Below are 24,621 nucleotides of genomic sequence, written 5' to 3' on the forward strand. Positions count from 1 at the left end.
GACTAATCACTATGTTATAATGTAAACCCATTCTGCATGTATATGATGTAAATAATCTCAGCAGATCTGTGTCATGTATGTAATTGCCTAGGTAAACCTACTTTTTTGGTGACGATTTACATTCTGGGAGGTTTTTTATCTCATCGATCCATTCTTGGATGGTCGGCAGAGTTTTCCTTCAGTCTTTCCCCAAAGTCGGAATAGATTTTGTCACTGGCATCTTAGGCAAGTCTTAGTGTAATAGATCGAGTCTATGTAAAAGTGATTTGGGAATAATCCTAATTATTTGGTTAGGGTATTTTATTACAAATTGTTTGGTCTACTGGATTATATTTGTGTCGCAGAAATGGGTAGTCTGTGAGGGTCTTTTACAATTGGGTTTTCCCCCTTGAAATGTAAAAAATATGAAAATCATGATGTAAAGCGTTTTGAGGGTTGGAAAAATAATTTATCCCCTCATAGGTTAATTAATTAATTTTTTTGGCCAAAAATTAATTAAAATCCTAAACCAGAAATTTAATTAATTCTAGGTCATAGGTAAATTTAAATTCTCCAAAGGCAAAATTCGCTGGTCCTTAAAAATCAAAATTTAAAAGGTCTTGGGACAAAGTTAAATTAATTATTTTGATAAATTTCAAGCCTTTGATCTCCGGGGTTAAGTCAAAGTCAAAATTTTGGAGAAATTAACTAAAAAATTTAATTTTTGAGTTAATTAAAATGCATTTAATTGAAAAATTCGAATTTCCTTAAGAAGAATTTAAAATTTCGATGGATGAGATTAAAAGCAATTTTGATCCTCATCAATGGTCGAGATTGCTTTGACGAGGACCACTCGAACTAGCCGTTGGAGGATTTATCTATAAATAGAAAGTCATTTGTCAGTCCATTGATTTGACCTTTGAGTCGTGTACTAAGCGAAAAGCTCTCGTGTAATCTTTTTTTTTAATAATAGAGAAAGACTTTGGGGTTAATCTTCGCTGGTGTCACTCTTCAAAGAAATATTGTAAGATGTGTTGTTTTTCATGCGTAATTTTTTTTTTAGCCATTGATGATAGCTTCTGAAGAGTGATTTGAGTACAGGTATCTTGCTTAGTCGTTGGGGTTTAAGTGATAATTTAAATTCTGAATGTAATAGCAGGTATCTCTATTTATCTGAATTTTATCATCATTTTCTCGCTCTATTTTGATGGCTGGATTGAGTTTTGCAGGAAAATATTGATTTTTAGATCATCGGGTGTTCGGGGAAGTTTTCAATTGAACCAACCAACTCCCAATCCGTGTTTTCTGAAGAGCCGAACTTAATTTGATCCCGGGCTTATCATAAGATTTTTAGTGGTGATGCATGAAGGGTTTTGAGCTAAATACCTCCTTTAAAATTTAAAAAAGTTAATTTTTTTACGTGCGAAATAGATAGATCTGGCTGTTGAGAGCTTTAAATTATCAGATCTGGGAGCGGAGTTGGACTCATACTCCTAAGATTTGATATATCTATCATTCTTGTACATAGATCTGTAAATTCTTTTCGGTTTTCTGGGTTTTAGTTTTTATCATTATATATATCGTTTGGGTGTTTTCTTATCGTCGTGCAGCTACCGATCTGAGGAAGAAACCCGTGTAGAGTCCAGATCTAGGCCTTGGGGTTCTGGATCAATCAACATCATTTTGCAGGGATTTTATTCAAAAGATTTTTGCAGTCCAAGGTCTTCAAAAGGTTTTAAAACTGGAAAATTTTATAAGGGTTTCAAATAAATCTGAAGCAAAAGCATTTGACATTTTAATCAGGATTTCTGAGGTTTTCTGGCTACCATTTGTTTGATTTTTTGATCTGCTGCGTGGGTTTTTGCGTTTGCTGCAAAATTCGATTTTTTTTTAACCCTCTCACTGCCCATGCTTGCCTCCATTATCATTGTTTGGATCTGCATTTACCATCAAAACCCTTGTTGCCATCTTTCTCTACCTCCGTTCTACATCCTTCCACAAATCCGCAGTTACTCCTTTCCTACGTGTTGGCCATCTCCCTAAACCCTCCCTGCCCTCCATCGCTGCCACCAAACCTTGCGATTTCTCATCCTCTGGCATCAAATCCGTCTGCCATTCTCCTGCTCATCACGCCCGAAACTCCTTCCTCCATCTGCAAACGGCTCCATTGATGTCCCTTCATCATTCGCCCTGCACAACAACAACAAAAACTCGTTGGCTTGCAGATCCCCTTCCTCGCTTATCTCTGTGTTGCCTGTCCGCAGCCTTTCCTTGCTCTTTGCAGCTCCCTCTCCTCTATACACAAACCCCTCCTCGCTATTGTCCACCTGCAATCTCGCACGTCCATTTCCCTCACTCATCTCTGCAACTCCATCACAGCCATCAATCCCCCACTGCTCCATTGCCCCTGTGTCCTTCTCGCCGCCATACTTGCACGTTGCCTCTATCATCCCGCTGTCGTCTTCTCTCTTCCGCCGTCGAGCAGACCTCAAGCTCTCCTGCCTTCGAACCTGCAAAACAACAAAAACATTCGAATTTTTTTTTGTTTCTTAAGTTTCATTTGTTTATATCTTTGTTTTAGTATTTCGATTAGGGTTAGTTTAATATTTTTTTTTTTTTTTTCATTTTGAAATTTGATTTTGGTTTTATTTTTTATTGCCTCATTTGGATTTGTTTTAATTGAATTTTTTTTATTTGGTTTTATTAGATTCGATTTTGTTTTGGTTTTTATTTTTAATTTGATTTCGTTTCACTTTTTTTATTTTGATTTTGATTTTGAATATCATAAAAAATTTAAAATTTCTAAAAATTAAAGAACCCTAAACATTTAGAAATCCTAAAAATTTAAAAAAAAATCTAAAAAAATAAAAAAAAAAAAATTGTGACTTTGGGATTGAGAATAAAATAAATTAAAAAGGGATTTGCGCTTTCACATTTAATATTTTAATGTGGCCTATGGCCCATTAAAATTTTAATTTTTAACCCTTTGATTCATTTTAATTCCGTTACATTAAAAGATTTTGATTTTTTTATTCGACTAGTTGCCTAAGGAATAATTAAAATTCTAATTTGAAGTTCCTTGGTGTTAATTGGTGATTAAATGCATTTTTGTGATTTCTCTATTTGTCAAGGTGCGATAAATGTTTAAAAGATCATATTGACTGTTGGAGAAAGATTATTATCCTCTATGCTAAAGGTTTGGGCATTTTACAATTAATTGTTCATGATCATCGCTTTGCTACATTATAAACTGCTCTGGGTGACTTGTTATTATTTAGTTTTTGGTTAAATCACATTAAAGGCACTGGTTTGTAGTCATTTATATCTTGTGATTGTGTCTTATTTTAATTTATCTATCTTAATTGACCGAGACTTGCTTTAAATTCATCAAGTTGTTCATCCTTAAAATCTCCTAGAGCCCGTTTTCCACAAGCTACCCTCATCCATTCACCTTAGGGACTACCCCCCTTGACTTATCTAGGAGAGGGTCTAAACGGAGTGAGTAAGGATTAGAGTGACAACTCTTAATATGAGCGTTGTTGCCCTGCATAGACACTTTGTGCGACAACAGATACACTGAGATTATTAATCCAAACTTCATGCTACCACTGTGTCCTGATCCACAGTTCTCTCTCCTTCATCCATCTGAGATCTATTGCTCTATCCATTCAAGTTCCATCTTGACTATACTTTTTGAAACCTTTATCACTTCTGTTCATTGCAACGTAAATCAATCAAGGTGATAGATTTGAGTCTTCCGCTTGTCACAATCATGCCGAGATCGTTATGTTTGATCCTTCTCATTATGCCGAGATTGTTTCTCTCCTTCACCGTCATGATTCTGATCTTCTATGTCACTGTTGTGACTGCGGTTCTTCAATATGCCAAGACCATACCTTTGAAAGAGCAGAGACATCTCTATGTCAATACTGTCTATCCATTCAGATATCCATATAAGATCTACACCTTCTATTCATACATACGCTGAGATGAGATCAGCCCAAGTTCTTTTGCTCGTGATACCCATCTGAGGAAGTAGTTGAACGCTAGATATGTCCACCTTAATGCGGATCTTCTGCTCCTTTAATCACACGAAACAAATTCAAAGATAAATTGCGAGTTCTCTTCTGCCTTTTTGCACTGACCCATACTTGTTTGATCTTTTGGTTGATGAAGTTTTTCAAACATAACCCAATGCTTGCCAACTGCTGCATGAAGGAGTTGATTTTCTTCATGCCCTTGGCAGAACTTCCCTCTGATACCATGTTGAGAAATTAAGGGCAAGACAAAAATTTCAATTTCTCTTAACTATGATAACTGCTTGTGATATTATTTCTTTATATTCAACTTCTTATAGTTAACATGTGTTATTATCATCAACCAGATTTCAAAAATGAGAAGATCAACAATGCATAAGTACAGAAGATATTGGCACCAATCCAGGGCAAAAACCTCTCCTAAACTTGAGAGGTAAAACCCTTTGAAATTTTTCTTATAGAATCTTTATTGAGAAATTACATGACGCGAACATTGACTCAGAAATGCCTTCAATATCAAATGACAATACCACTAAACATGTACCCAAACATACTGTATATTTTTGTAGTGGATTAGGTCTGTAGCATGAGCATGATAGTCTGCACCAACAATCTCGAATAGGCTCTTCTAGCCTCTCTCTATCCTCGCATTTCATAAAGATCCTTCATACTTCGATAGAGCGATGATTAGGGCTTGATATTTAGGGCTTCGTAATGCAACAATAGTGACTGTCCAATACAGCGAGAACAGAACTCTTTTATTTCAGAGTGTAGTCATATATGAGAGTAGGGTTAGGGCTCCTCTAGCCTATGATACCTTCGACCTTTTCGGCTGTGATCTTCTCCTTGCATCTGCGGCTAGAACAACCCTTCAACCCAACCACATAGTCATGAAACGTGAAGCCCTAGTCCAAATCAAATTTCCGTATGGGAGAGAAAACTTGTTGATATCTTCGCATGAGGGAACAAACCTCCTCAATTGCTGCGGCTACCCTTCCTTTCTTCGACCCTTTCACTGCTGCTTCTCTTCGTGAGTTAGTGAGTGTGAAGGCGGATTGAGGAGGAGCCAACGTAGCGTATATATATGCTTTCCCTCTCATCTATTGAGCCGATATGAACCTAGATTAGGCCGACATGTACCTTTGATCAAATGATTAGGTCGACGTGAATATAGAAGGCTTCCATAATTTCTTTGAGCGGTTTCCTTGCAACAATTCTATGGGTACATGTTGGAGTATTTCATTGATGATCTAGAAGGATTCTTGACTTACATCCATTACATTTACATGACTGTCTTCATTTGACATGACTTATCGAGGGCTCTCAATTGGAGCAAAAATTTCTTGAGCATGAAACCCATGACTCAAGCAACAATAAAATAATCCTTTGATATTGTTACAATATTTGACATGATGAAGACCAAACCTAGTTACACTATTTTCAACAAAATTGGGGTAGCATCGGATGTGCTCTAAGCCTCAAATTTTGCAGGGAGGCTTGGGCACATGCATTCCAAAGAACCCATAAACCGTTTTGGGAAATTCCACCCAGAAACGATTATATTAAAATAATTAATATTTTTAGTGAGGTTCCTAAGTCTAAACTTAGGTAAATTAAAATATTAATTTGTATTAATCTAATTGTGGGTGAATCTTCTAGATAAAGACATAGATCAAGCCAAAACAATCTGAGCCTTTGATAGGAGTTAATTTGGGTTGTTGGTTATCCAACAGGAAGATATAAGAAGGGGCTTGAGGGTCATTTGGAATACACACCAGGCAGGTAATCAATTTCCCGAGTAAAATTTATTTTCTCACTGGTCAAAGTTCGACAAAAGAAAATTGATTCAAAGGGAGAGTTGCAGGTGGATGAGAGACAAAGAGGGTCCAACAGCAGTCAAAGAGACAGGGACGAAGACGCAGAGCAATAGAAGGGACAAATCTAGGCAGATTGATGCTAGGAGAGGCAGTGCTGGCTTAGGTGACGCAGGCCAGTGCAAGGGCCAGAGAAAGTGATGTTGGGCAAGCCAGAGAGATGAAGAGGGTGGAGGAACTTCTCTCTCGGGTCATATACTTGTTTAGGAACATCTGTAAATTTTTCTTAGAAAGCCTTGTTTTATATTGTTGGGTGTAATTTGTACATGAAGTTTTTCTTTGCTGAAGAATAATAAAACCCTCATTTGCTGCACCGGTTTTCCCGCATTGGGTTTTTCCGAGTACAATTGTCCAAAAATAATAGTGTCATTGTGATTGTATTTGTGCCAACATTTTACTTTTACTTTCTACAATGTTTTAATTGTGAAGGCTATAGTAGAATATATTTCGATATTCCCCATAAGAATATAGTAGATAACTTATTTCTAAGGTAATAAATAAAAGAAATAATATTAATCACTGCAGTAGGATTGCTATTTAGAAATTTTCACAGATATCTCTTCAACTGGTAGCCAACAACTTCTAACAACCCCCAGTGTAGATTGCATTGTGCCATTTTGATCTTTGCTCGCTGCTCTAGTCGTATGTCTCCTCTCCCATCTTTCGAGAGCATATGTTCGAAGATGGCAATCCAACCCGAAAGGTATTTTTTCATTGTGCGATTGGGTGTTTATGCTTGTTTTTCATTGGGCATTTTGGGCATGGATTATTGGGTGACTTGGAAGAAGTAACGACTTTGACTGGGGTTTTGTTCCCTCACCTTAAATGGGGGGTTAATCCTCAGCCTTAGTCTCGTGGGATCTCCCCTATTGGCCTATGGTTTTAGGAAGGGCACTACTTGGGAAACCCTGATTTTGGTAGTGCTGTCCTGTTTTCTTGTTTCACATTTTTCACTCCCCTCCGCATATTACAAGCCCTATTTCATCATCTTCCCTCTCGGGGACCACATGACCACTGGGTCCACAAGGCACTGGCACACCCCCTCCCCTTGTCCACATGTCTATGTCGGGCTAGTAATTGTTGAAGGAAATGTAACTAGATTCGGTCTTCATAAATGTACTTTTGATATTTGTATTTATTCAAGAAAAGAAATATTATTTTTATAATATGTCAATGAGTTTCTTACTCATTGAAATAGGTCTAACACATGTTAAAGTGCTATAGGTGAGTCAAAGAGTCAAAAAAAATTATGGAAAACCTTAAGGGCATGTTGCACCATGTATGTTTATGCATTAGATTCAAGAGAATACCTCCAATCAAAGTCAACAAGTCTCCTCCATGCAACGACATCACCAAAGAACCCATCTGAAGCAAAGAAGACAAGTCGGCCTGCAATCTTCAAGTTGACCTTCAAGTCGACCTAAAGGAGGGACAAACCTCTATATATAGAGGCTGTCCACTCCCTCAAAAGACAACGCATTCATACCTCTAAAATCAGCGAAGTAAGGAGGCAAGTAAAGGGTAACAAAAAGATGAGAAAAGGGTCTCCAAGGACAGCGAAGGAGGAAGAAACAACGAGCCTTAGAGGTCTGTTCTAGGGTTATTACAGTCACACATGCAAAGGAAAGAGCCTCTTCTTGCGGTCATTACAACACTACTATTATAGTCACACAACTTCGTATGTTGGGCAATTTAAGTAGGCCTGTAAGGCTTCTCACTCAAGCAAATAAGGAACTCTTTCAAGCGAAGAATGAAGAGGTCAATATCACAAGGAATACAGTCACACGTGTGAAGAGAAAGAGGATGTCTCTACTGTCATAACAACCCTCCCATTACAGTCATACATCTTGTAATCAGGCCCTCCTTCTAGTGCCAGAAATGTTGACGGTGCTGGACCCGCCAACCTGTCAAGGGGATCTCCCCGGTAAGTAGTCCCAATTAGACCTCATACTATTTGGTGTAGGAGTCCCAGTAGTGGGTCGTAAGGTAATGCCTTGACCGCGATGTCGCAGAGAGGAAAGTAAGATAGCTCTGTAAGTAGCAAGGGTGTGAATGATGTAGTGAGTTCATTGGTTGGTGAAGAGAAGGAAGGGATCATCGTAAGGAAGGGTCTCATCAAAGGTATCTCTTCTAGAGCAAGTGCAACAAGGTCTAACAACAGTTGAAAGGAGGACGAAGTGTCGGGAAACGAAGTGCCAGAAGAAGAAGGAAGTGCTGGGGAACAAAGTGCAGAAAGGAGGAAGGACTTGACCTGTGCTTGGAGTATATTCTTGTCTAGGGTCTAGGGTTTGGAATTGATCAATAAGAAGCTTCAATAAGAGACATTTACCGAAGGGTTTTCCTCTCAAGAGAAGAGAGGTTTTGGCCCTGGAAGAGAGCCAACATCTTGTGTCCTTGTTCTTATGTTTTTGGTAGCAGTTTGATGAAGTACACACACATGCATTAATAATAAGAAGAAGAAGATTAAGCTAACAAGAAAAAGTAAAAAGACTCCACAAATTGTTATCAAGTCAAGAAGAATCACACTACACCTAACTGCCCTTGATTCTTCAACATGGTATCAGATCTAAGGTGACACATCAAGGAAACGACATCTCAAGAACACTCGTTAAGGAAGGACATCTACCAAAAGTTGAAGCATCTAGCCAAGAAGTCTCAATCACTTCGAGGACAAGGAGGTCTACCATCTGTCATTCATCAAGGAAGACTACAAAGCAAGAAGAAGAGCCTTACATAAAGGCACCTACAAGAAGAGCAAATCAAAGAATGACCTACATCAAGCTACAAGTCATCAAGCAAGCCCACTTGGAAGAAAGCAACTTGAAGAACATCAAGATCTAAGGAAGGCAAGCCATCAAGTCTTCAAGGAGAAAGGGAGTCCACTACATCTCAAAAACTATCAAGTAAGTATATGTCCCCTTCTAAATATACATCAATGTCTTTTTGCAAGGAAAGCAACAAATTGGTAGGTACCAATAACTTTCTTGAATGGAAGAAGAGCACTGATTTACTTCTCAAGGAGAATGAACTCCTAGAACACATCAAAGGGAATGTCACTATTCTTGCTAAGGAACAAACTCAAGCCTTAGCCAAGTATAATAAGGATGAGAAAAGAGCTCAAAGGATTCTAATAGAATCCATCAAAGACTCTCTCATTCCTTATGTCTCCAAACTTGAAACATCAAAATATCTCTATGACAAACTAGTAGAGCTATTCACGGTAACCACAATTGGAGAAGTGATATCTCTACAAAATGAATTGTACAAAATGAAGATATCAAAGGAAGGAATAGCTCCCTACTTCATGAAAATCTCTGAGATGAGGGATCAACTTCAAGCGCTGGGGGAAGTCATGTTTGATAGAGAAATGACCATTGTAGTACTCAATGCTCTACCTGAGGATTGGGGCAAATTCACATCAAGCATATATGCCAAGAAGGAAGCCACCCCACTAAGTGAAATGTGGTCTCTATGCAAGATAGAGGAAACAATACTCAAAGCAAAGGAAGATGTGAGATCAAAGGAGCAAGCTTTGGCTAGCATGGCCAAGAAAAAGGGAAAATTTGGCAAATTTGGTCCACGAAGAACAAACAACAAAGATATGTCCAAAATCCAATGCTATGGATGCCAAGAATATGGACACTACAAAAGGAATTGTCCTAAACTAAAGAAAGACGACAACAACAAAAGAAAAAGGAAGAAGCTCATGTGACTCAAGAAATGAAAGAAGATGAAAAGAAGCAAAAGAAGGAAGATCCTCCGAATCTCTACTATGACTAAGTCAAACTCTTTACTTAAAGTCTTCTTTCAAAGTTTTGAGTAGTATAGGAGCATGTAGGAATAGAATAAAATCGCATAGCTAAAAACATCTTCTAGATTCTAGAAGCATGATGTACATGGAGTTCAAAATACTCATGTAGAAGGAGCATTTATAAATAGAACAAAATGCATGGTTAGAAATATCTTCTAGAATATAGGTGCATGGTAGATATAACTCAAGATATTCATGTAGAAGGACATCAGTGCCTAAACCTTTGAAATTTCTTCGACCTAGAATATAGGGGCATGGTAGATATAGCTCAAGATATTCATGTAGAAGGACATTTGTACCTAAACCGCAATGAGTAAAACAGTGCGAAAACATGCATATGGATTTCAATGAATGAATTGATTGAATTGATTTATAATGAGTAGTGAAGCTCAATAAATAATACAACTGTATTTACAGAAACAACAAGTTTCTACTAAGAAAGTAGAAACAACAAGTTTCTACGAAGAATATAGAAATAGCAAGTTTCTAACAAGAAACTGCTAATTGCAATCACAGATGAGCATTAAACACTAAAATAGCATTATTCTAATACCCTCCCTTAATGCTCAATCTATTTACAACACCTATAGACCCTCTGAATTTTACAAACTTATCAGGACCAAGAGGCTTGGTGAAGATGTCTGTTGGCTGCTCCGTTGTGGGAACATACAACAACTGAATGGATCCGTCTTCAACAAGCTGTCGAATGTAGTGACAATGGGTTTCCACATGCTTTGTTTGTTCATGGAAGACTGGATTCTTGGCGAGTTTGAGCACTCCCTGATTATCACAGAACAAGGGAGTAGGACCTGCCTGGGAAACATGCATATCCGCAAGCATACGTCGAAGCCAAACTGCCTCACAAGATGCCTTAACTGCTCCCCAATACTCTGCTTCTATCGAGGAGAGAGCCATTGCTTGCTACTTCTTACTAGTCCATGTGACAGCGCCGGATCACAGACTAAATACATACCCAGCTGTAGATTTACGATCATCAGTCGAACCAGCCCAGTCTGAATCTGTGTAACCACTGAGTGTAGGATCGGAACTCCGAGTGTACAAAAGTCCATAATCAGGAGTGCCTCTTACATAACGCAGCACACGCTTTGCTGCTATCCAATGATCAGCCTTAGTAGCTGATATGAAGCGTGAAATGTAGCTTACTGCAAAACTGATATCAGGTCGAGTCGCAGTAAGGTAGGTGAGGCTGCCCACTAACTGCCTGAATAAAGTTTCATCCACAAGTGGTGAGGATGACTGCGCTGAAAGTTTGAGCCCTGGTTCCATAGGAGTCGTGGCAGGTTTGCAATCCTGCATTCTGAACCTGTCCACAAGATTTCTAGCATACTTGGACTGAGAGAGAAAAATGTTGTTCTCAGTCTGCCAGACTTCCACCCCTAAACAGTAATGAAGAAGTCCCAAATCTGTCATATCAAAAGTGTTCACAAATCCTGTTTGATCCCATGGATCAAATGTGCTGAACTGCCAGTAATGACAAGATCATCCACATAGACAACCACAAACAGAATACCATCACCAGTATGTTTGATATACAGGTTTGCATCATATGGACTCCGCTAAAAGGCATGATCTGTTAGGTACTTGTCAATTTTCATGTACGAAGCTCGAGGGGCTTGTTTCAGACCATAGAGTGCTTTGACTAATCTACAGACTTTTTGTTCTTGACCGACAACCTTGAATCCTGGAGGCTACGTCATGTAGACTTCTTCCTGTAAGTCACCATTCGAAAAAGCACTCTTTACATCCATCTGATGGACTTTCCAATTGAACTGAGGTGCTAAGGCAAGGACAAGCCGTATGGTACTCATCTTGGCTGTAGGAGCAAAGGTCTCCTCATAGTCTATGCCTTCCTTCTGTGAGAACCCTCGAGCAACAAGGCGAGCCTTATACTTGTCTAGGGTTCTGTCAGCTTTATTTCACTTTATACACCCATTTGCAGCTAATGGGCTTTTTTCCTGCAGGAAGATCAGAAAGGGTCCAAGTGTGATTCTTCTGAAGACTCTAGAATTCAGCTTCCATAGCCTGTTCCCACTCAAGTGTACCCTTAGCCTCTGAATAGGTTTGAGGCTCAAAAAGACTGTGTAGGTTAGCCATAAGAGCAAAATTTGCTGTAGATTGTTGTTTTCTCTTATTTCTGGAAGTTCTACCTTCAAGGAGCTCATTATCCCGAAGATCACCAATAGTTTTATCCCACCATTTAGACCGGAGAGTAGAGGAACCAATATCAGGAGGAGGTGGAGGAGGCTCAAGAACAATAGGAGCAGCAAGAGGAGGGTTATTTTCCGGAGGAAGCTCAAGTAGTGCATTATCAAAAACTGATGTTGCATCATCCTTCCCATCAGGTGGACCTAATGGAAGAAGAACACTGTGATGTTGATCCTCAGAACACTGCTCAGAAGGAGACTGAAAGAACCCTTTGTCTTCATCACATACTACGTCCCGACTGAAGCTAAGACGACCAGTGTCTATATTGATCAGCCTATAGACCTTGTGGTGATCACTATACCCTGTCATCATAAGTTTCTGGCTTTTGGAATCCAACTTAGAGCGCTTAGCAGTTAGAATCCAAACATATGCAACCGAGCCAAACACTTTGAGGTGACTGATCTTAGGCTTACAGCCAGACCAAACCTCTTCTGGAGTCTTCCCCTTAATAGCCTGAGTAGGTGAACGGTTAAGAAGATAGGCAGCAGTAAACACTGCTTCAACCCAAAATTTGTTCGGAACATTCCTGTGTTGTAACATGGAACGAGCCATTTCAACAACCGTACGGTTGTGACGTTCGACAAAATTGCTCTGCTGAGGATTGTAGGGTGTAGTTAACTGCCGTTTGATGCCATGGGTATCACAGAAGTTGGAAAAAGCAGAAGAACAAAATTCCCCCCCATTATCTGTCCTAAGAGTTATGATATTACAACCAGACTGTTTTTCAACTAAGGACTTAAACTTTTGAAATATACTAAATACATCAGATTTATATTTTAGAAAGTACACCCACATCTTTCTATTGAAATCATCTACAATAAGCAAAAAATATTTGCAACCAATAACAGAAGATGTATTCATAGGACCACAAATATCAGCATGAATTAGCTGGAGTACCTTAGATGCGCGCCAAGATTCTCCATCCTTGAATGAAGACAGATGTTGCTTGCCAACTTGACACACGCCGCATACTCCCAACTGCTGAGTCTGAATATCAGGTAACCCTGACACAAGTCCCTCCCGAGATAGCTGAGAGAGATACTGAATGTTTATATGCCCATATCTCTGATGCCACAGAGTGCTGATGGGAGAAACACGAGCTGCTAGAGCCACTTCTGGAGAATCACCAGTGTCAAGGAGCCTGTAGAGGCCATGATCTTCTAGGCCAACAACAACCGTAAGACAAGTTTCCTTGTCAATAATGGAGCACTTGTGTGCACTGAACACCACATCGAGCTGAGGAGAGTTCCTCATAATCTGGCTGATAGACAGCAGATTAATTTCCATACGAGGAACATAGTACACATTCAGGAAGATGAGTGTGCGCCCACCAGACTGGATCTGAACTGTACCTCTACCAACCACTATGTACTCCTCACCTCCACCGAATACCACGGAATCACTGAAAGATGAGAAGTCAATAAACCAGTCATGCCTGTGAGAGAAATGACGTGATGCACCAGAGTCAATGTACCAGGCAAAAGACGAAACATGATCTGAGGACCTCTTAGCCATAAAGGCGTAAAAGGCAGATTCTATCTACTCGGAATGTTCTGCAACATTCGCTGTCTGATGAGACCCTCCCTGTTTCTTCTGTTCAGAAGCAATCCTCTGTCGGCAATCTTTCTTCATGTGGCCGAACTTGTGACAGTAATTACACTGCACATTTTTCTTTTTAGCGAGATCAAAAGGCTGAGAAGAACCTTTCTGCTGAAAGGACTGAGAGGACTGATATTTGGTAGCGAAAGCATTTTCTGATGAGGCTAATGAAGCACCACTACCAAACTGTTGTTTCCAACGATCCTGCTGTAGGAGTTTGGTGCATAACTCTGGAAACTTCAGATCAACATTAGTGGTGGTAATGTTGAGTGTTTCTATGAAGTGTTCATAAGGTTTCGGTAGACTTTTAAGAGTAATGACTACCATACCTTCTTCCTCCATGGTCTGACCAATGGCTTCGAGTTGATCTCGAATGTCTTTAATCTTGTTAAGATGTTCCTGTAAAGACATATGTTCGTCCATCATGATGGAGAACAACTGATTCTTTAGAAAGAAAGCTCTGCTCTTGTCGAATGTCTCATGCGGTTCCTTCAAATGTTGCCAGATTTCGGCAGTTGTCTTGCCGGAAGGAATCTATGGTAACTGATCATCAGTGACAGAGAGTTTGAGAAGCATAGCAACCTCTCGATTTCGATCATCAAACTTATCTTGATCGGTCCTAGCTGTACCAGGACAGAGCTCTTTGCCCAAAACGCGTTGGTCAAAACGCCTATATTAAAAAATGGTCAACATTCTCTATTTCTAGATGTTATAATTGGTGCCATTAAAGCGTTGATTGCCTTCCAACATCAGATTGGTTAGCAAGGCCATCTGCACGTTTCCCAAGACACAGAAAACAACAAAGGAATCTGGCACAGATTTCAATACAGATGTTGGCTGATCCGGACAAAATCTAACAGGTGTTGATGCAATAGAAATAGAACCAGAAATCGTAATATTTATGGACAGATGATACCTGTATCACGCCAAAAAAAAAAACAAAACAGGAAAAAATCCACGGCTCCTCCTTGGTTTGCTCAATGTATTGCCTTGACTTCCTCAAATAATTCGCGGAAATTTTCAAACGCTAAGCCCAACCCTCACTTAACAAATGTGAATATCAAAAAGACAAGAACCCATCAAACTTCTTCTCTGAGATTCGAATACTCAACCAAAAGATACAACGTATGTGTGCGCACACTTTCTACCTGTAACGACTGATAATAATGGCGATGACCCTCTTGCTGATAACGTCACACGCAGCCGCCATGTGATCCTAGCCGTCACTCTGTCAATTACACGCAGCCACCGCTCAGTTAGTGGCTGCGGCCTGATCCAATCGGTGTTCCTAGGCGAGTGTATTTGTTTCCACTCAAACTTTGCACAGATTTCTCACATAGAAAACCCTCGATTTGTGCAGGTTTTTATTCTCTGTTTCAGATATGGGAAAAAACAACGATTACGAGTCCAGCGAGAGCGAGGAACAATACTCTTCCGATGACAATAACAACGACAGTGATGATGGTCGTTGTAATGGCAATGACAATGTTGATCGCAAACGACGCTATGAAGAAGATTATGCAAAACCCAATCCACGGGCACGGAAGACGATTTGATGTTAACGCTTGCAAGAGTTGATGGCGTCGAAATAAACATGCCGCAGGGAGCGCTAGATCCCTTTGCTCCCTCGACTATAATGAACTCGGCTCAGCAGAACACGTCCCTTCGAATATTCTGCGACGGCCCCGGCTCAGAAATTGTGACGCCACGCGAAGAGAGAAGTTGCATCAGCCACAATGACGCTAGTAAAAAAAAATGGCCACAAGTCGTCTGCCTACCTCGACTGATAAATCCAGCGGGGACTGGTTTTCACATTAACGATCTGAGGAGGCTTCTCGCAGTGCTTCACGTCAAAATTGCTTCCTGTTCAGAGACTTTAGTAGCACGACTGCACATACACTACCCTTGACAGCCGTAGAGCATTGTAGAAGCGCTTCTTCAAACTGCGACTTGAGGCCGGATACGACGAAGGAACGAATAGGGTAACGATGGAACCCCAAGCACAGCCCGTCCTCGAATCAACAGGCGCCAACGACAGTTAAAACGAAGAATCGCTCCGAGCTCTGATACCATAAAACAGTGCGAAAACACGCATATGGATTTCAATGAATGAATTGATTGAATTGATTTACAATGAGCAGTGAAGCTCAATAAATAATACAACTGTATTTACAGAAACAACAAGTTTCTACTAAGAAAGTAGAAACAACAAGTTTCTACTAAGAATATAGAAACAAGAAGTTTCTAACAAGAAACTGCTAATTAAAATCACAGATGAGCATGAAACACTAAAATAGCATTATTCTAATAATGAGCTCTATGACATCAGTACCTAAACCTTTGAAATTTCTTCGACCTCAATATGGTACATTAAAAGCATATTATGAAACAATGGCAAATTCAGATCTGAAGAATTACTTGGCAGATATCTTATCAGTTTTGGCTTTAACGATGTCCGTAGAAGGGGAAAGGGAAAGTTTAAAGTTTAGGTTGCTTGGCTCCAAGGGAGATATTGGTTCCTGGGGTCATGAATATGTTCAGAATCTTGCTGGAGAAATTGCACAAGAGTACCAGAAGCGATAGATGGAAGAGGCACATGTTGATGATCTGATGGATTTGGTTCAACAAATCGTCTCTTTTCATGTGAAGCACAATGCGGAACCAGAAGCAGTTGACCTTTTAATGGAGGTGGAAGAGTTAGATATGTTAACTGATCATATTGATGCCACAAATTATAAGCGTACATGTTTGTACTTGACAAGCTTTGCAAGTTATGCTCTAGGACCTGATGACATGTTAGTCCTCGACATAGCTTATTCAATTTATACAAAATTTGGAGAATACACAAACGCACTTAGAGTGGCCTTATGTATGCACAACATGCAATATGTGAAGGCCATATTCACTGCTTGTGTAGATCCTCTTCAGAAGAAGCAACTCTGCTACATTTTGGCTCGACAGGGGCATTGGAGCTAGATGATGAAATGACAAATGGCAATGAAGAGCAATGGGAACTACTACAGGAAATAATTAATAACATAAAACTGAGTGAGGGTTTTTTGACTCTAGCATGTGATCTTGAGATAATGGAGACAAAGTCCCCTGAGGATATCTATAAGGCACATTTGATTGATGGGCGTGCAAGTGCGGGTGCAAGTGTTGATTTTGCTCGTCAGAACTTGGCTGCCACATTTGTGAATGCATTTGTTACTGTTGGATTTGTCAAGACAAATTAATGACTGCTACTACAGAATCATCTAGTGGTGGCAACACTAGAAATTGGCTTTTTAAAAACAAAGAACATGGGAAAGCTAGTGCTGCTGCCAGTTTGGGTTTGATTCTACTTTGGGATGTTGATGAGGGCCTTACAAAAATGGACAAGTATTTTAGTAGCAATGATAATCATGTGATTGCTGGAGCTTTGCTTGTAATTGATATTGTAAATTGTGGCGTCCAAAATGAATGTGATCCTACATACACACTTCTTGCAGAGTACGTCAGTAAGGATGAGTCAAACACTCAAATTGGGGCAATTATGGACCTTGGGTTAGCATATGCTAGTTCTCGAAAGGAGGAGGATCTTGCAATGATGAAGTGGCTCAATGAATTATTATTGCCTTGATGGAGAGAAGTGATTTTGAGCTAGGAGAGCCACTTGATTTCTTTGTTTAGGCCTTGGCCTCTTATATCTTGAAAAGTAGGAAAACATTGATGCAAATTTGGAAGTAGCAAAGTCATTCAATGAGAAAATATCAAGACATTGTCAAGTTACGCTGGAGTCTTGTGCGTATGCTGGGACTGGAGTACAAAGTCTTCTTGGTCTTTGTGCCAAACATCTAGAGAATAATGACAATATAGATTTCAGCGGTTATGTAGGGTACGGTGCAGATAATGTTGCAACAATTAATAACACCAAAGAAAGCAGTGAAGCATTCGATGAATCGAATTTCATTGTTGATACTTCACCTGTTGCACAAGATGTTGAGGTCGTTTTCCCTTCCCGACAGACGAAGGAGTGGACCGCTGCAGGTCAACCGAAAGTTAATTCGTTGATTCGATATCCAGTCAACGGGTTACATAACCAGACGGCGGGTTAAGGCAATAAGTCGTAACGGTTAGTTAATACATCACTCGACTATACGTAAACATAGTTCAAATTTTATATAAATTATAATTATATAATATATATAATTAAAAAAAAAAAAAAAAAATAAAAATACAAAATCTTATTAAAAAAACAAAAAACAAAAAAAACTCTTATTGAAAAAAAAAAAAAAAAAAACTTATTAAAAGAAAAAATAGACATAACCCTGGGTTCACAAGTAGACATAACCCTCGACTCAAAATAGAGTTACCAGTGAATTATAGAAGCTGAGCCACCAGTGACAGCGAGTTTCCATATGCCGAGACACACCGCAAAGACAATTGCCAGCAATATAGCTTTGAGGACAAAGCTTTTGAAGGAAGGAGCAATGTTACGAATATAAATTACATAAAATAAAGTGAATATAAATAATGTAAATAATAAAATAATCAAATATTGATTATGTTAAATAGTCATTAAATTAAGTGAAAAGGCATATCTACAAAGACATGCCCAATCGCGAAAGGACACCTGCCTAGAATATATGTGGGTCCTCATTGTAACATTCGACATCACTTGTACATTTTATATATATAATAAATTATTATTAAAAATACCTCGTGTATTTTTACATTCAAGCCAATAAGCTATATGTTTTGTTTCTTCATCCACCCGAATAAATTACTCGGGTCAGGTATCTAGTCCGCAACACTGAGTGTGCTAAAACTCTTCATAGTTCATTTCGAGATCTTCCATGTACCTCTATATACATGTAATTATGAATACATCACTAGTTAAGAGAAATGTTGCATTAAATCGTTATCGGGATATTATCGGCGAGGGGAAAAAATCGGAAAAAATCGTAAAAATTGGTAAAAATCGGGGAAAAATCATAATATACAAAAATATTCATCTTTTTTCAATTTTTTAATATCTAAAGCGTCTACAACATAAAATAAATACATTGACACATAAATATGATAAAAGAACTAATATATAAGATGTATAATATCATTTCTAGTGTTACATCACACATAACAGTGAATCATGTCCTAAATAGTAAGTCCTGACTCCCGAGTCCCAAGTCAGCCTCAAAATATCAACAAAAAATATAATAATGTATCTCATATCATGAGTCATAATGTCATATACAATGAAATGAACCAAATAACTAAAGTCTAATACCATTGATTTCCTCTGCCCCTCTAGATGTAGATGTCGGTGGAGTTGGCAGTGGACTCTACTGTGCTCTAGAAGCTGAAGAACTAGGAGCTACAGGAGGTAGACCACGTCCTCTACTAGTGACAGGGGTAGCTTGGGTAGGTTGTGTCACCTCCACCTCCTCATAAAAAAATATTGTTGTATTCATCGGGCGATAATATTGCCGGTTTTAAAAAACCGCGATTTTACGATAAAATCGCGATTAGTGCAACACTGGTTAAGAGTGTGTGTTGAAAAATGTAACTAGTGTCGGTCTTCATAATTGTACTTGAGTCATGATGTAATATATTTGTCAAAAGAAATTTTTTATTATTATTTAAATTGACTTATTAAAGTATGGGTTTCATGCTTGGGTCAATGGTTCATAGGTCATAGCACCCACTGTGTGCTTTAGGGTTTTTTTCTTATCAGGTCAAAGTCATTTTTTGTGTTAAAGAATCTCCTCCACCAAGTGAGCTCCTTCTCATACAAATGACAATCACCTATCCTTCAATTCGGCCTCCAAACAATTGATGAATGGTGAACAAGTCGGCCTCAAAACAAGTTGAAAAGTCGGCTCCTACAAACTGCTCATGTCGGCCCATTAAAGGACACTCCAACAACTATATATAGGTGTGTATTTGACCCATTACAGAGGAGAACAAAGAACAGATCCGCAGTGAAGAACAGAGGACAGAAAGTGATGCGAAGATCACAGAAAGGATAGTCAAAAGAGAAGAACAAAGAAGTTTGTCTTGTCAGGGAACCAAAGTCTTTATGTTGCACATATGATCCTGAAGCAAATTACAGGAGACAGAAATTGAAAGTTGCAGAGAAGCAGAAGACTAAAATATGTTTGACTATTTGTGGTAAGGGCTGGCTTTGTGGATGGAATGAGTCTATGTCTCTGGTCTAAGGTTAGGAATGTCTCACTGTTATTTGAATCTATTGAAGGAAGAGTTCTTGACTGGGTTTACCCCTACCTAGGGGGTTTGCCCTGGCTGAGCGCCCATATCTTGTGTCTCTTGTGTTTTTGTGCTTTGGCAATTGTCTTGATGATAATAATGTAATAACTAAGGAGAAAAGAAGAAATACATAATCGCAAGAAATTGTCAAGTAATAGAGAAATCAAATTAATAAAAAGCCCTATCAGTATTGCCCTAGATTTTACAACATACTAAGCCCATTTTCTTCAGATATATTTGATGAAGTAGGAATAGATGCTCTTCTTGAATAATTTTCCAATCAAACTGAAACATTTATTTCATTTGATCATTGATATATGTATGATGTAGTGCACTATGAAGTTTATGGCTGGAAATATAATCAATTCTAGAGCGTTGGAAATGCTTACGTTGATCTTTATTTTTGATTTTGTGTAGAGAGAGCTCGGAGGGGCCTTAAAACCTCCTACTGGAAAGGAAAAAGCAAAAAATTGGCCTGGACTCAAAGGAATTCATCCTATTAATGTGAAAATGGAAAATAATTCCAGGTATGCTACTTCTAGAGTATGTTTTATAATTTTATTTTATGTCTAGAAAATGAACAATTTTTAACTTGTTGAAGTTCTCCTTCAGGTTATGAAGTCGAGAATACATGACCAAACAAAATCTCCTATCTCCACTTTTGGTCAACTAGGTGAATGATAGCAATTTTTTAATTTCAGTTGGAATCCTTTTCCCTTAGATTTTCAGGAGCCATAACAGCATGAACATATGTTCAAAGTAAAATTCATCATAAAAGGCAATAACTCCTTGAAGCTATATATTTTCAACAAAAGGTAAATACTTAGTGGCATCATTTCATTATGACTTATCTCCTCCAGCGGATGTTTGGATAAGATGGTGAGAGCCTTCTGCACTTACCTCTTATTCAAGAACTAGGAAACAACTACAGCAAATATTTTCTACAAACATGTAGTTGTACCGCTAAAAAGCATAGTGGATAGTTATGATTGAAGGACGTAAACTAAGTGAGAAAGAATTGAGTAAATTACCACAACTATTTTACATTGCATGCTTTATACAATTTTTTACAAATCTAAAAATATGACAAAATACTAGACGAAGGGATGGTGAATATACACATTAAGTAAAAGAAAGAAATATAACGCGTTGATTCAGAAGTTGATGTGCGACATATAACCTGGATAGGATAATTCTAACATGGAAAACGCTATCTAAGGAAGAACATGCTCTAGAATATTCATGATGCCATAAGAGCAACACAGGAAGGATTTAATATTATTAAATAATAATAAAAATACTAATAATATGATGAAATTAGGTTTATCAGGGGAAAATGATCGAGTAAGTCCTCTTTGTATCAGATTAATGTTAATAGAGGTTTCAGTCTGGTTATGGTCAAAAGAATTATGGGATATTTGACATCAGTTTCATCTGCAATGTGAATAAAATCGCCTACCATAGCAATATGACATATGTGAGAATTGCTCGTATAGTGTAGATTACTTGACACGGTGGAGAACCCCCTTTCTACGGTATACAGCTAGACCCTAATGTCGTACATAAAACACGTGAAGTTCCAGAGTTGGTTGCTCCATTATCTTTGCAAATTAGCGAACAAAAAGCACCAAAAAATAGCAGAAGCTCGTTTCAACTTTGAGCCACACGCCCCGAGTACGGTCAAATAGCAAACGCTTATGAAATTTTCTTCCAGTACATTTTAATTGCTTGACTTCGGTAAACAAGGTTTTCTCGAGTTTTTTAAAGCTAAGAATTTCTTTTCTCGGTTGTAGTCAACAGCGTTCTTACCTAAATAATTAATTTTCTTCCTTCCAATCTAGTAATTGTCTTTTTATTTTTCTTTTTCATGTTCCTTATATTGAGATTCACTTAGAATGGCAATATTTTGTAAGGAGTCTATATCGTCTGATGAGATAGCTTTTGTGCACTTCAACGTAACATGATACAATGTTTCCTTTTTTCTTTTTCTAATTCCTTCTTCTTTTATACTATATTGTCATGTATGTCTTTCTTAATTCATGGTAAATTTTTCCTAATGATTCTAACCAAAGCAGAGGTAAGAAATATATCACAATTTTTTTAACAGAGGAAGTATAAATTTAGATTTCAAAGAATAATCATCGATCATTAATTTTAAATTAGAGAGTTCGTGAGTCTTCATTCGAAACATAAAACTTCAATTTCAAAGAGTGATCACGGATCATTAATTTTAAATTAGTGTTTTAACTAGGCTTCATTCGGAGCTTGCACATTTCTTTGTTACTTTCACATCTTGTAAACAATTCGCTAAACTGACGTCAATACAATTATCCGCTGCGGCTGAATTATTTTTGACTATTCCATTTGAAAATAACAATGCAATTGGTTTGTAAACATCAGTTTTGCAAGAAACTTGATGCGTTTCTGTAATCTCATTATTGGGATCAATTTTTTTTAATTTCCGTCAAGATTTCCCATCTTGGCTCACTTATGTTACCTGTATTTGGAACCTCTTTATTAAAAAATTCCTAACAATATTTTTAATGTTATATAAACTTGTGCCTTTTTTCTATATAATAATATCTTTTTTCTTTTCTTTATATATAAAATGAAATGATATTTTAAGGTTCACAAGACTAAAAATAGTCTATGGGACTATTAGTTCCCTGTTTTTCGCTTTTTGCAATTCAATCATTTTCCGATTCAAATTGATGATGAGCTGGTCCAACCTTCCAACAGTTCCCTTGCTAAAAAGACAATGCCAAGAAACTGAGGCTAACATGTTCTCATAACTTTCTCTGATGTCTTTGAATGCATCACATTCCAAAATGAAATGTTTTTTTCGATTCCACAACCCCAGACGTGCAAAATGTACACGCCCGTTCTTCCCAAGCTTCTTTAGGCCTTTTCCATCGTCCTATTTCACACCGAAGTCGATGTAAGTTAGTCTTTAATTGAGCAATAAGAACCTTTGCCCTCCACGAAATGCTAGCTCCAATCAACTCTTTTTGTTGTATATCACATGTAGGGTTGAATTTCTCAATGTAATATTTCTTCTTTCCACCCAACTCTTTTCCCCATACCTTTTTACAAAACTTTTCCATGACAAAATCCTTTAGCTCCTTGCTATTTGTGGGACAGACATTGAGGTAGATATTTCATTTTTGCATCCATGTGTAGTTTTGTTTCATCCATGTTTCCTTTCTTTCACCCATGCCTTCATTGAAAATAACATTAGGCCATCTACCTACTCTCATTTGCTCAACATTAGGCTATCTACCTACTCTCATTTGCTCAATTCTTTTTAGATATCTTATGAGCCACACCATAACAATTGCTTCAATGGGAGTTGCTCCTGTTTCACTCAACATCATCTCATAAGGTACTAAACTTTTTATTTTGGATTTTCTGAATTTGTTTCCACTTTGAGACGGGAGTGCTGCGAGCCCACAATTCACACCCATATAACATCATTGGACAAACTAGGAGTCCAAAAAACACTTTAATGCTTTCCACCCTCCTAAAATTTTCTTCTTCCTGTAGTAGTCCCAATTGAATTTGTTGTTGAAATATATAATAATTTTATATTTATCACAACCGTATACATGCTTGTGTGACGGATAAATATTGTGAACATATCCCTGTACACTGCACTTAACACGTAAATTCAAATGACGGTATGGAATACATTTTGTTAGTTAGAGCATTGTCTTTTCTTCGGTTAGTTTTCAATCCAATTGTGTCGATCGAGTGTATTGTGAAGACCATTATCTTTACCTCCAAGGCTTGAGGAATTTAAGTCGTGACTTTAGCATAGATTCTGTGTTTTTTTTTACTCAAATGTATGGATATTCATGTAATATGTTTACGTTAAATCACCACACTGTAGTACACAATTGCTAAGGAAATTGGTTTTCATGATTCATTAGTGACGATCGTTTAACAAATCTGCTGCTTTTATTCTAGGCCTGTTTGTGATATTGCAATTTCTGGATTGGGTTGGATTGCAATTGAGCCAGGACCAAGCACAGATGGGACCGGTGCAGAAGATTTAGATATCTTGAGCACAATTGATAAGCAGTTACACTTACTTGTTCATGTAGCTAAGCCAGTGGAGGTTTTTGTCAGACCGCCTATGCCTGTTGGTAGATTAGGATCTACATGGTATGAGTATTCAGAGTTGACAGAGGAGGAAGAAGAAACCAGGCCAAAAGTATCTTATTAATTGTATTTACATTCTATCTAGTTTTATAGCATTTCTGTTAGTTGATTGTAGTGTGATCAATGTGTTTTGTAATGCTCGATACAATTTAAATGCTCTGAACATATGGTATATGTCATCATATTAAATGTCGTTGCATCTATTTTTAATACCCTACCATCTTTTATTGCATGTCTACAAAATCGGTGGATAAGAGAATGTACCATTGGTATGTTTCATAACTTTATAGGTTAAAGATGAGCTCACAATTATTCATTTTTTATAGGAACTATTGATTATAACACCTCTACTTGAGTGAGATTGTGTCAATCTTATTTTGGCGCCCTATCCTAAAAAGTTTAATTTTAAAGTAAATTTATTTATACACAGTTTTGAGGAACCAAAATTGTGGTGGTGTCTTTTGTTAAGAATGGTGAGTGGAATTTTAAAAATCAGCAGTTGAAATATTGTGTCAATCTTATTTTGGCGTCCTATCCTAAAAAGTTCATTTTTAAAGTAAATTTATTTATATACAGTTTTGAGGAATCAAAATTGTGGTGGTGTCTTTTGTTAAGAATGGTGAATGGAATTTTAAAAATCAGCACTTCAAAATATTTTAGAAATTTCATCTCATTTACTATTTAC

At 37.9% G+C, this 24,621-nt stretch overlaps 1 protein-coding gene and 1 pseudogene across 1 annotated transcript in view; both read left to right on the top strand.

Annotated features, from left to right (window-relative positions):
• LOC149173406 (putative nitric oxide synthase) overlaps positions 1–24,282 on the top strand; it is a 190,489-nt gene extending 166,207 nt beyond the window's left edge. The window contains exons 6-7 of the mRNA XM_089426689.1: positions 20,193–20,302; positions 23,742–24,282. Coding sequence (XP_089282815.1) covers positions 20,193–20,302; positions 23,742–24,000 — 369 coding nt within the window. The 3' untranslated portion in view covers positions 24,001–24,282. The remainder of the gene's footprint in view (positions 1–20,192; positions 20,303–23,741) is intronic.
• LOC149173407 (26S proteasome non-ATPase regulatory subunit 2 homolog A pseudogene) lies at positions 15,837–17,623 on the top strand (annotated as a pseudogene).
• Positions 24,283–24,621: the final 339 nt, after the last annotated feature.

Source organism: Pinus tabuliformis, chromosome 4_2 (genome assembly GCF_031772625.1).
Source record: "Pinus tabuliformis cultivar Carrire ecotype Pingquan chromosome 4_2, CPIR1, whole genome shotgun sequence".
NCBI lineage: Eukaryota > Viridiplantae > Streptophyta > Pinopsida > Pinales > Pinaceae > Pinus > Pinus tabuliformis.